Here is a 12,917-nt window from a genome sequence, read left to right on the forward strand (position 1 = left end):
CTCTCTCCCTCTCCCCCCCCCCTCTCTCTCTCTCTCTCTCTCTCTCTCTCTTCCCTCTCTCTCTCTCTCTCCCTCTCTCTCTCTCTCTCTCTCTCCCTCTCTCTCTCTCTTTCTCTCTCTCTCTCTCTGCTCTCTCTCTCTCTCTCTCCCTCTCTCCCTCTCTCCCTCTACTCCTCCGTCTCCTTTACCTCCTCTCTCCTCCTCTACTCCTCCCCCTCACCCCCTGTCTCCTTTACCTCCTCTCTCCTCCTCTACTCCTCCCCCTCTCTCCTCCTCACCCCCTGTCTCCTTTACCTCCTCAATTCCAGTACTGAGACTCCAAACAGGATCAACCAAGAGTGAGGGGTACATTTTCGGACTTGAATAATATGTACAGAATGTTCCATGAACAGTAACAATACCAACAGCAGTAAGAGCAGTCTTTAATGTTGGGATCAGATGAGTACAAGGCAGCACTACAGGTTATCAGACTGTCAGCATTACTGTCAGACACACACAGAACCAGATGGAGCACAGAGAGGAGCTGATGGTGAAACCAGAGTTTTATAATGGTCAGTAGAAGGTGTTTATTCATATGTTGGAGAGTGAAGATTTACTGTCAGTCCAGGATAGGTTATGATTAAGTAAATTAGCATCTCTATTCCTGGTCGGATGTCTTATCCTTTCAAATACTGGACGTGTTGTTTAACAGAATAGATCCTAGACTACAATATAACATTATTTCATGTATGTTAAACATGTCTATTGTGTCTGTAAAAGTTATCATCAGCTATTGTGTGTTGGCAACAATGTCAGTCAGTGGTTAAGGACCTCCCACCTGTGCTGATCAACAGGAAGAGGATGTACTGTGTTATCAGTTATCAGTGTCCAGGGAGGAGACAGACTAAGATATTTGACAACAACACTGTATGTGTCATTAAGGGTTTAACCCTTGTGCTGCCTTCGGGTCACATGACCCAAAGGTTCATAACGAACCATCGTTGTGTTTACCCAATTTTACCCAATACAAAAACAAAAAATATTAAATATTTTAACCTTTGCAATGTGGGGGGTCTGAGACAGCACAACGGTTAAAAGAAAATGCTTCACTTTGTTTTTGTATGCGGTAAAGTTGTCGCAATACGACGAATGACTGATGGGTCAGAATGACCCGAAGATAACACATGGGTTAAATAATATTATATTTGTATATCCTATTTAGAGTGTTTTGGTCCTCTATAGACTGAGGAGCTAGTGCTAACAGCTTTTGATTGTGGGTCAAGAGATGGCTAGCCTATGACAAACTATGATGACATAAACCTTCATTCAATACACCCTCTAGTATAAACCTGTTCCACTGTTTTCCTCTGTGAATGTTCCTTGGTGAATGTTTCATTTGCACTGTGCAAGAGTATCCTGAGCATGAGAAAGACCCTGATCAGAGACAGGGCAGAGAGAGGAGGGTTCTGGCAGGGCAGGTGATCAGAGACAGGGCAGAGAGAGGAGGGTTCTGGCAGGGCAGGTGATCAGAGACAGGGCAGAGAGAGGAGGGTTCTGGCAGGGCGGGTGATCAGAGACAGGGCAGAGAGAGGAGGGTTCTGGCAGGGCAGGTGATCAGAGACAGGGCAGAGAGAGGAGGGTTCTGGCAGGGCGGGTGATCAGAGACAGGGCAGAGATAGGAGGGTTCTGGCAGGGCAGGTGATCAGAGACAGGGCAGAGAGAGGAGGGTTCTGGCAGGGCAGGTGATCAGAGACAGGGCAGAGAGAGGAGGGTTCTGGCAGGGCAGGTGATCAGAGACAGGGCAGAGAGAGGAGGGTTCTGGCAGGGCAGGTGATCAGAGACAGGGCAGAGAGAGGAGGGTTCTGGCAGGGCGGGTGATCAGAGACAGGGCAGAGAGAGGAGGGTTCTGGCAGGGCAGGTGATCAGAGACAGGGCAGAGAGAGCAGGGTTCTGGCAGGGCGGGTGATCAGAGACAGGGCAGAGAGAGGAGGGTTCTGGCAGGGCAGGTGATCAGAGACAGGGCAGAGAGAGGAGGGTTCTGGCAGGGCAGGTGATCAGAGACAGGGCAGAGAGAGGAGGGTTCTGGCAGGGCAGGTGATCAGAGACAGGGCAGAGAGAGGAGGGTTCTGGCAGGGCAGGTGATCAGAGACAGGGCAGAGAGAGGAGGGTTCTGGCAGGGCAGGTGATCAGAGACAGGGCAGAGAGAGGAGGGTTCTGGCAGGGCAGGTGATGTAGGCTGCAGGTGAGGGAGGACAAACATCCAGAGTTACAGTACAGAACACAGTACAGTGATGATCATGTGAGAGGGTGAGAAATCATGTTTCTGGAATTTGTCTGGAAATGATTGTAATTGTGACTGGCAGTTTTGGTCATAAATTGTTTAGGTTGTGTCATATCATTCTTATAAGTCATGGGACCCACAACTCCTGAGAACGCTCATAATTTCTACTGGGAGCGTCAAGTGAAAAACACCTGCTTTTCCTCATACATGACATCGTTTCTACAGAGCACTGTAACAGCTGGAATGTAACACAGAGGACATCTGAACCAGAGAGAAGAGAGACTTACTTCCTGACTTCTCCTCCACCTGTACATCCCTCCAGCTTTCCTCCACCTGACTACCTTATGTCTCACCTGACTAATACTGACTGTATCCCTGTGAGTTCTACAGAACAGAGGCTGACAGACTGACATCAGACATGAGCAGGAATGATGTGTACAGTTGAGGAGTGACTGGTTGGTTAGGGTTAGAAAGAAGAGATTTAGGTGTGTTGTTCACCTTATAATCTATGGATCAAATCAAATTAGTGACACTTCAATAAATAATGCTGTTGTCGTGATGAATTAGAGAGTGCATGTTTCAGAAATGAATCAATTTTACCAGTACATTTTATCACAGGACACATAGCGTTTAAACTGAACCCTGTTGTGACCCAAAATGTAGCCCTGTACCTCTGAAATGTTGTTTTGTCAACGGACAATTCTGTGTTAGCACTGTCTGACTCAGCAAACTCCTCTTCTTCACTGTACTCTGTTGTTGTTTTCTGTACACGTGTCGTCCAGGGTCAACGTATACATGCAAACAGGCTGTGCAGACAGGCCTCTTACACCCGCGACAAACGGTGAATGTTTTACAGTCCTTCTTCACCGGGCAGACTTGACATCTCTTTCTGGCAGAGACCGGTGAGGCCGGTCCTGCCGATGAGGAGCGGGCAGCAGCGGCGTCAGCCTCTTCGGGATCGCGACAGCTGGCCATCTGGAGACCTCTCACAACCGCCGCCGACACTTCCGTGTGTGGGAGATGTTGTCTTCTGTCTATCAGCAGAGTCACGAGGGCCCTGCCAAGCTGCTCGAGGAAAACCCTCCTCTTGTTGGGCTTACGAGGCATCCAGTTGGGGTTGACCTCTCTCCATATCACAAAGGTGTTGTAGGAGGAAACATCAATGATGTTGTGGAACCTGACCAGGGGCCAGCAGGCAGTCTTCCTTTTACAGCTGTAGCAAGCGATGACCTTATCTAGATTGTCCACACCTCCTTTGTTGCGGTTGTAGTCTAGGACGATGGTCGGTTTCCCGTCGTCTCTATCACTGATTTCAGCGTCTGTGTGACGTTAACTCATAAGTAAAACGTTCTTGTTTTTCTTGGCGAGGTAGGAAACTAGAGTGGTGGTGGGAGTGAAGGCGAACTGTGACGACAGCACCCGTCTCCTCTTTGTCACTAGCAGCTCAGACGGGAGCTCGGATCTGTTCTTTCGGACCGTGCCAACCATGGTCATGTTTCTCGTCGTCATGAGGTTGCGTCCGAGTTCGTAAGATGTGAAGAAATTGTCACACATGACATTGAGATCCTTCAGGCCTTCTGTCATATTGAGGATGGCGCGCATCCCCTGGTTCTTCTCCGGGGCTCCGTCGATCGACTTCCCGGTGTACACTTGTATCTTCCAAGCGTAGCTTGATTTTGCATCGCACGTGACCCACGACTTGATCCCGTACTTCGCCGGTTTGCTTGGCATGTACTGCTTGAATGGACACCGTCCTCTGAATGCGACCAGTTGTTCATCCACGGTCACTTCACGCCCTGGGTCGTAGAGGTGGGGTAATCCCTCTACCCACATATCCCAGACCTCTTTTATCGCCGCCAACTTGTCCGTTGCTCGTCTCGCCGCTCGTGTTCCACAGTCGTCAAATCGTATCGATTTCGAGAAAGTGTAGAAGAGTTTGAGCGGCATCGTAGCGAGGAAAATCAAATGAATACCCTTCTCGATTTGTCAAGTCCAAGATTACTCTTTCAATTTGTGGACGACGAAAAAGGTGGAGACGATGTCATCAGCATGGGAAACGGTGTAAACTGTGGGTCCGGGGTCCTCTCTGTGATGTTCCGTTGCGACGGCATCCTCTGATTCCGATACGCAACCGAAGACCATTTGATTTTGCTGTTCGACACGAAAGGAGGATGAGGATGTGACATCACGAAAGGAGGATGAGGATATGACATCACGAAAGGAGGATGAGGATGTGACATCACGAAAGGAGGATGAGGATGTTACATCACGAAAGGAGGATGAGGATGTGACATCACGAAAGTCTCTCTGTCGATTTGAGGGACTTGGTCATTGTAAGCTTTGTCTTCTTCAGGCGATGACACGTCGCAGCGGCCTCCGTTGTACTCATCCCCATCTTCTTCTTCTGACACATCCTCTGCCTCTTCAGAGTCACCTTGCTCTGACACATCCTCTGCCTCTTCAGAGTCACCTTGCTCTGACACATCCTCTGCCTCTTCAGAGTCACCTTGCTCTGACACATCCTCTGCCTCTTCAGAGTCACCTTGCTCTGACACATCCTCTGCCTCTTCAGAGTCACCTTGCTCTGACACATCCTCTGCCTCTTCAGAGTCACCTTGCTCGACATTTGCAAACATCCGCTGTAGAACTTGCAGCGCAGTGAAATCCCCAGCCGTAGCTGTGTGACTCTAGACAACCACTGTCCTGACACCCACTGAATGTATGTTAGTAGCACTTCCCTACATCTTACATGATTACATGGATGAAGATGATATTAAACTTTTCTTGGAAAAGTTATTTTTGCTACACCGGCGGCGGGTCACATGTTCCCTAAGGCTTACATAATAACATGAATAAAAAATACTTTAGTTTTGTATTAGGAAAAATAGTTGCGACATGGTGATGGGTCACAACGACCCCAGGACAGTGCGAGGGTTCCTCCTAGTGGTAACTAGTGATATTACGTGATATGTCACGTGATATACCCCCCTTCACATTCCCTCCCCTACGCATCTACGTTGTTGTATTAGGAAACGTTGCACAGACACGGCGGGGGGGCACAATGACCCCGAGATAACGCGAGGGTGGCGGTGTCGTAATACACAACGGGACACGGCAGGGGGGTCACATGACCTTGAGACAGCGCGAAGGTTAAAAGAAAATGCTTCATTTTATTTTTGTATTAAGTAAAGTTGTCGCAATACGAAGGGGGATCACAATGACCCGAAGGCAGCACAAGGGTTAAACATTAAACTGTTTGTTACTTTAAAACTAACCTTCTGGGTGATCACAGGGATATTTGATTTGTCAACTGATTGCATATGTTAGATTCATTGCATGATTGGTAAGCACAGAAAATTTGTTGCTATCAAACATTGTCTACTTAATCAACTGAATTAGTGTACTGGTGAAGCAATAGATTAAATAGGCCTGTAGATAAGTTTGTCAAGGGATTTAATGCTCCCTTGTAAAAGTATTTTTAGTATTTTTAAAATGTAAAAATACAATAGTTTATTTTGATACATGTTGTGGCTTTTGTATTTTGTAGTGTATTTTAATACTTACAATTAAGGTATTTTATATTTTATTTTAAAATACATTTTGATGTATCTTTACCCTTCCCTGGACGTATTCACCATGAAAGTTTATGAAAAAGATATTTGAGCGTGTGCTCCACGTTCTGGATGTTGTCTTCAGGAATGATGCTGACCCTGTCTGGCTGTGTGTTCAGGATGTTGTCCTCAGGAATGATGCTGACCCTGTCTGGCTGTGTGTTCAGGATGTTGTCCTCAGGAATGATGCTGACCCTGCCTGGCTGTGTGTTCTGGATGTTGTCCTCAGGAATGATGCTGACCCTGTCTGGCTGTGTGTTCAGGATGTTGTCCTCAGGAATGATGCTGACCCTGTCTGGCTGTGTGTTCAGGATGTTGTCCTCAGGAATGATGCTGACCCTGTCTGGCTGTGTGTTCAGGATGTTGTCCTCAGGAATGATGCTGACCCTGTCTGGCTGTGTGTTCAGGATGTTGTCCTCAGGAATGATGCTGACCCTGCCTGGCTGTGTGTTCTGGATGTTGTCCTCAGGAATGATGCTGACCCTGTCTGGCTGTGTGTTCAGGATGTTGTCCTCAGGAATGATGCTGACCCTGTCTGGCTGTGTGTTCAGGATGTTGTCCTCAGGAATGATGCTGACCCTGTCTGGCTGTGTGTTCAGGATGTTGTCCTCAGGAATGATGCTGACCCTGTCTGGCTGTGTGTTCAGGATGTTGTCCTCAGGAATGATGCTGACCCTGTCTGGCTGTGTGTTCAGGATGTTGTCCTCAGGAATGATGCTGACCCTGTCTGGCTGTGTGTTCAGGATGTTGTCCTCAGGAATGATGCTGACCCTGTCTGGCTGTGTGTTCAGGATGTTGTCCTCAGGAATGATGCTGACCCTGTCTGGCTGTGTGTTCTGGATGTTGTCCTCAGGAATGATGCTGACCCTGTCTGGCTGTGTGTTCTGGATGTTGTCCTCAGGAATGATGCTGACCCTGTCTGGCTGTGTGTTCAGGATGTTGTCCTCAGGAATGATGCTGACCCTGTCTGGCTGTGTGTTCAGGATGTTGTCCTCAGGAATGATGCTGACCCTGTCTGGCTGTGTGTTCAGGATGTTGTCCTCAGGAATGATGCTGACCCTGTCTGGCTGTGTGTTCAGGATGTTGTCCTCAGGAATGATGCTGACCCTGTCTGGCTGTGTGTTCAGGATGTTGTCCTCAGGAATGATGCTGACCCTGTCTGGCTGTGTGTTCAGGATGTTGTCCTCAGGAATGATGCTGACCCTGTCTGGCTGTGTGTTCTGGATGTTGTCCTCAGGAATGATGCTGACCCTGTCTGGCTGTGTGTTCTGGATGTTGTCCTCAGGAATGATGCTGACCCTGTCTGGCTGTGTGTTCAGGATGTTGTCCTCAGGAATGATGCTGACCCTGTCTGGCTGTGTGTTCAGGATGTTGTCCTCAGGAATGATGCTGACCCTGTCTGGCTGTGTGTTCTGGATGTTGTCCTCAGGAATGATGCTGACCCTGTCTGGCTGTGTGTTCAGGATGTTGTCCTCAGGAATGATGCTGACTCTGTGTGGCTGTGTGTTCAGGATTCTCCTACTGCTCCACACAGCAGACTGCGGTAAACAAATCACTGTCATGGAGATGTGTATTTTACCATCTAGCTATCTGTAAAGTTTTGTCTCTTAGGTACACTATAATAGTCATAGTAATAGTTAACAGTAGGACTGATAGTAACAGTTTAAAGTGATGCAGATCAACTAGATTGCAGGCCTCCATCAGACCAGAGCAAGTTGAGGAGAGAGGATGTTTGTCCTCTGAGATTCACTCTTTATCTGTTCTCTTCTCTTCAGTTACTCATAAGGTCATTACTCCAGTTCGTCAAATCACTGCTGTGGCTGGTGAAAGTCTAGTTCTGCCGTGCTACGTCGACCCCAGCATCAGTGCTGAGGGCTGGACGGTGGAGTGGTTGAAACCCTCAGAAGACAAATACCAACGCACCATCCATCTTTACAAAGAGGGCAGAGATGACAATGAATATCAGAATCCCTCCTTCAAGACCAGAACAACTCTGTTTAAAGAAGAACTGAAGACAGGCAACACCTCCTTGAAGCTGCTCTGGGTTAGAGGCACTGATGAAGGAACTTACAAATGTTTTGTTGGGTCACCTACCTTGGACTGGTATGATGATTCCAACATTGAAGTCCATGTTAAAGGTGAATTTACTTAGTTTTTGTAACTTGCTGATGTAATTAAACTAAGGCCATACTTCAAAAAACATGACTGAATCTGTAGTTTACCTGTCCTTCTAATAACCTGATTGAATCTGCATCTGTGTGTTTGTAGCTGTAGGATCTCAGCCAGTGGTCTCCATTGAGGGACACAGAGGGGCAGGGATGGGTCTGCTCTGTGAGACACAAGGCTGGTACCCTGAACCAGAGATGGTGTGGCGGGACATTGAAGGAGTCTCTCTCTCTGCTGATCCTCCAGAGACGACCAGAGACTCTGAGGGACTCTACACACTCAGACTGAGGGTCACTGTTCAGAAGACAGATAGAAACCTCTGCATTTGTAGAGTGAAACAGAAATACATGGAGAGAGATGAGACGGCAAAGATTCATGTTCCTGGTGAGTTATTCAGCCTCACATCTTCCTCTGAGAATCCACAAGGTTTGGGATTTTCTGGGAACGTGGGAATTTCTACTAGTGAATAGGAGAGGAAGGACAACAACATCACACAACCACCACAACAAAAAGGACAATATTATACACTTGAAAACTAATATATACATAGTGATAGACAGACATTGCAGCACTAGGTATAAACAATTGTAAAATAATAGCTCTGCTTTAAACATGTATGTTTCAGATGAGCTGTTCTATCAAGATCACTCAGGGAAATGGTCCTTGGCTGGGGTGTTTGGTGTCTCTGTCGTGGGATTAGCTGTGGCCATCTGTGTCCTGGTGAAGAGACATAGAGATAAAGGTAAGTGATGGATGAATACAAGATTGACAGACATGTTCCATTCAATTATTCTTCATAGTCATGTTATTAGTCAAATCTTGTACAAGTCTTACGTGTAAATGATCCATGAGTGGATTCATGTTCTATATAGGGAGTTGGGCTATTAATCAGAAGGTTGTTGGTTCGAATCCCGGCTGTGCAAAATTAAAAATTAAAAAAACTTCACCCTAATTGCCTCGGGGAGAATGTCCCTGTACTTACTGTAAGTCGCTCTGGATAAGAGTGTCTGCTAAATGACTAAATGTAAATGTATATCTGACCTCTACAGAGTCATGTTCCAAATCTGACCTCTACAGAGTCATGTTCTATATCTGATTCTACAGAGTCATGTTCTATATCTGACCTATACAGAGTCATGTTCTATATCTGACCTCTACAGAGTCATGTTCCATATCTGACCTCTACAGAGTCATGTTCTATATCTGACTCTACAGAGTCATGTTCTATATCTGACTCTACAGAGTCATGTTCTATATCTGACCTCTACAGAGTCCTGTTCTATATCTGACCTCTACAGAGTCATGTTCTATATCTGACTCTACAGAGTCATGTTCTATATCTGACCTCTACAGAGTCATGTTCTATATCTGACCTCTACAGAGTCATGTTCTATATCTGACCTCTACAGAGTCATGTTCTATATCTGACCTCTACAGAGTCATGTTCTATATCTGACCTCTACAGAGTCATGTTCTATATCTGACCTCTACAGAGTCATGTTCTATATCTGACCTTTACAGAGTCATGTTCCATATCTGACTCTACAGAGTCATGTTCCATATCTGACCTCTACAGAGTCATGTTCTATATCTGATTCTACAGAGTCATGTTCTATATCTGACCTCTACAGAGTCATGTTCTATATCTGACCTCTACAGAGTCATGTTCTATATCTGACTCTACAGAGTCATGTTCTATATCTGACTCTACAGAGTCATGTTCTATATCTGACCTCTACAGAGTCATGTTCTATATCTGACCTTTACAGAGTCATGTTCTATATCTGACCTCTACAGAGTCATGTTCTACATCTGACCTTTACAGAGTCATGTTCTTTATCTGACCTCTACAGAGTCATGTTCTATTTCTGACCTCTACAGAGTCATGTTCTATATCTGACCTTTACAGAGTCATGTTCTATATTTGACCTCTACAGAGTTATGTTCTATATCTGACCTCTACAGAGTCATGTTCTATATCTGACCTCTACAGAGTCATGTTCTATATCTGACCTGACCTCTACAGAGTCATGTTCTATATCTGACTCTACAGAGTCATGTTCTATATCTGACCTCTACAGAGTCATGTTCTATATCTGACTCTACAGAGTCATGTTCTATATCTGACCTCTACAGAGTCATGTTCTATATCTGACCTCTACAGAGTCATGTTCCATATCTGACTCTACAGAGTCATGTTCTATATCTGACTCTACAGAGTCATGTTCTATATCTGACTCTACAGAGTCATGTTCTATATCTGACTCTACAGAGTCATGTTCTATATCTGACCTCTACAGAGTCATGTTCTATATCTGACCTCTACAGAGTCATGTTCTATATCTGACCTCTACAGAGTCATGTTCTATATCTGACCTTTACAGAGTCATGTTTTATATCTGACCTCTACAGAGTCATGTTCTATATCTGACTCTACAGAGTCATGTTCTATATCTGACTCCACAGAGTCATGTTCCATATCTGACGTCTACAGAGTCATGTTCTATATCTGACCTCTACAGAGTCATGTTCTATATCTGACCTCTACAGAGTCATGTTCTATATCTGACCTTTACAGAGTCATGTTCTATATCTGACCTATACAGAGTCATGTTCTATATCTGACCTTTACAGAGTCATGTTCTATATCTGACCTTTACAGAGTCATGTTCTATATCTGATTCTACAGAGTCATGTTCTAAATCTGACGTCTACAGAGTCATGTTCTATATCTGACCTCTACAGAGTCATGTTCTATATCTGACCTCTACAGAGTCATGTTCTATATCTGACCTTTACAGAGTCATGTTCTATATCTGACCTCTACAGAGTCATGTTCTATATCTGACCTCTACAGAGTCATGTTCTATATCTGACCTTTACAGAGTCATGTTCTATATCTGACCTCTACAGAGTCATGTTCTATATCTGACCTTTACAGAGTCATGTTCTATATCTGACCTCTACAGAGTCATGTTCTATATCTGACCTTTACAGAGTCATGTTCTATATCTGACCTCGACAGAGTCATGTTTTATATCTGACCTCTACAGAGTCATGTTCTATATCTGACTCTACAGAGTCATGTTCTATATCTGACTCCACAGAGTCATGTTCCATATCTGACGTCTACAGAGTCATGTTCTATATCTGACCTCTACAGAGTCATGTTCTATATCTGACCTCTACAGAGTCATGTTCTATATCTGACCTTTACAGAGTCATGTTCTATATCTGACCTCTACAGAGTCATGTTCTATATCTGACCTTTACAGAGTCATGTTCTATATCTGACCTTTACAGAGTCATGTTCTATATCTGATTCTACAGAGTCATGTTCTATATCTGACTCTACAGAGTCATGTTCTATATCTGACTCTACAGAGTCATGTTCTATATCTGACTCTACAGAGTCATGTTCTATATCTGACCTCTACAGAGTCATGTTCTATATCTGACCTCTACAGAGTCATGTTCTATATCTGACTCTACAGAGTCATGTTCTATATCTGACCTCTACAGAGTCATGTTCTATATCTGACTCTACAGAGTCATGTTCTATATCTGACCTCTACAGAGTCATGTTCTATATCTGACCTCTACAGAGTCATGTTCTATATCTGACCTCTACAGAGTCATGTTCTATATCTGACCTCTACAGAGTCATGTTCTATATCTGACTCTACAGAGTCATGTTCTATATCTGACTCTACAGAGTCATGTTCTATATCTGACCTCTACAGAGTCATGTTCTTTTTCTGACCTCTACAGAGTCATGTTCTATATCTGACCTTTACAGAGTCATGTTCTATATTTGACCTCTACAGAGTTATGTTCTATATCTGACCTCTACAGAGTCATGTTCTATATCTGACCTCTACAGAGTCATGTTCTATATCTGACCTGACCTCTACAGAGTCATGTTCTATATCTGATTCTACAGAGTCATGTTCTATATCTGACCTTTACAGAGTCATGTTCTATATCTGACCTCTACAGAGTCATGTTCCATATCTGACCTCTACAGAGTCATGTTCCATATCTGACTCTACAGAGTCATGTTCTATATCTGACCTCTACAGAGTCATGTTCCATATCTGACCTCTACAGAGTCATGTTCCATATCTGACTCTACAGAGTCATGTTCTATATCTGACCTCTACAGAGTCATGTTCTTTATCTGACCTCTACAGAGTCATGTTCTATATCTGACCTCTACAGAGTCATGTTCTATATCTGACCTCTACAGAGTCATGTTCTATATCTGACGTCTACAGAGTCATGTTCTATATCTGACCTCTACAGAGTCATGTTCTATATCTGACCTCTACAGAGTCATGTTCTATATCTGACGTCTACAGAGTCATGTTCTATATCTGACCTCTACAGAGTCATGTTCTATATCTGACCTCTACAGAGTCATGTTCTATATCTGACCTTTACAGAGTCATGTTCTATATCTGACCTCTACAGAGTCATGTTCTATATCTGACCTCTACAGAGTCATGTTCTATATCTGACCTTTACAGAGTCATGTTCTATATCTGACCTCTACAGAGTCATGTTCTATATCTGACCTTTACAGAGTCATGTTCTATATCTGACCTCTACAGAGTCATGTTCTATATCTGACCTTTACAGAGTCATGTTCTATATCTGACCTCGACAGAGTCATGTTTTATATCTGACCTCTACAGAGTCATGTTCTATATCTGACTCTACAGAGTCATGTTCTATATCTGACTCCACAGAGTCATGTTCCATATCTGACGTCTACAGAGTCATGTTCTATATCTGACGTCTACAGAGTCATGTTCTATATCTGACCTCTACAGAGTCATGTTCTATATCTGACCTCTACAGAGTCATGTTCTATATCT

The 12,917-nt window shown here is 44.6% G+C and overlaps 1 protein-coding gene across 1 annotated transcript in view; it reads left to right on the forward strand.

Moving 5' to 3' along the window:
- The first annotated feature begins 530 nt into the window (after positions 1-530).
- Positions 531-12,917, forward strand: part of LOC134040319 (butyrophilin subfamily 3 member A2-like) — a 40,842-nt gene continuing 28,455 nt past the window's right edge. Inside the window, exons 1-5 of the mRNA XM_062486415.1 lie at positions 531-551; positions 7,301-7,414; positions 7,647-8,009; positions 8,140-8,421; positions 8,663-8,779. Coding sequence (XP_062342399.1) covers positions 7,303-7,414; positions 7,647-8,009; positions 8,140-8,421; positions 8,663-8,779 — 874 coding nt within the window. The 5' untranslated portion in view covers positions 531-551; positions 7,301-7,302. The remainder of the gene's footprint in view (positions 552-7,300; positions 7,415-7,646; positions 8,010-8,139; positions 8,422-8,662; positions 8,780-12,917) is intronic.

The sequence above is a fragment of the Osmerus eperlanus genome, chromosome 1 (assembly GCF_963692335.1).
Source record: "Osmerus eperlanus chromosome 1, fOsmEpe2.1, whole genome shotgun sequence".
Taxonomy (NCBI): domain Eukaryota; kingdom Metazoa; phylum Chordata; class Actinopteri; order Osmeriformes; family Osmeridae; genus Osmerus; species Osmerus eperlanus.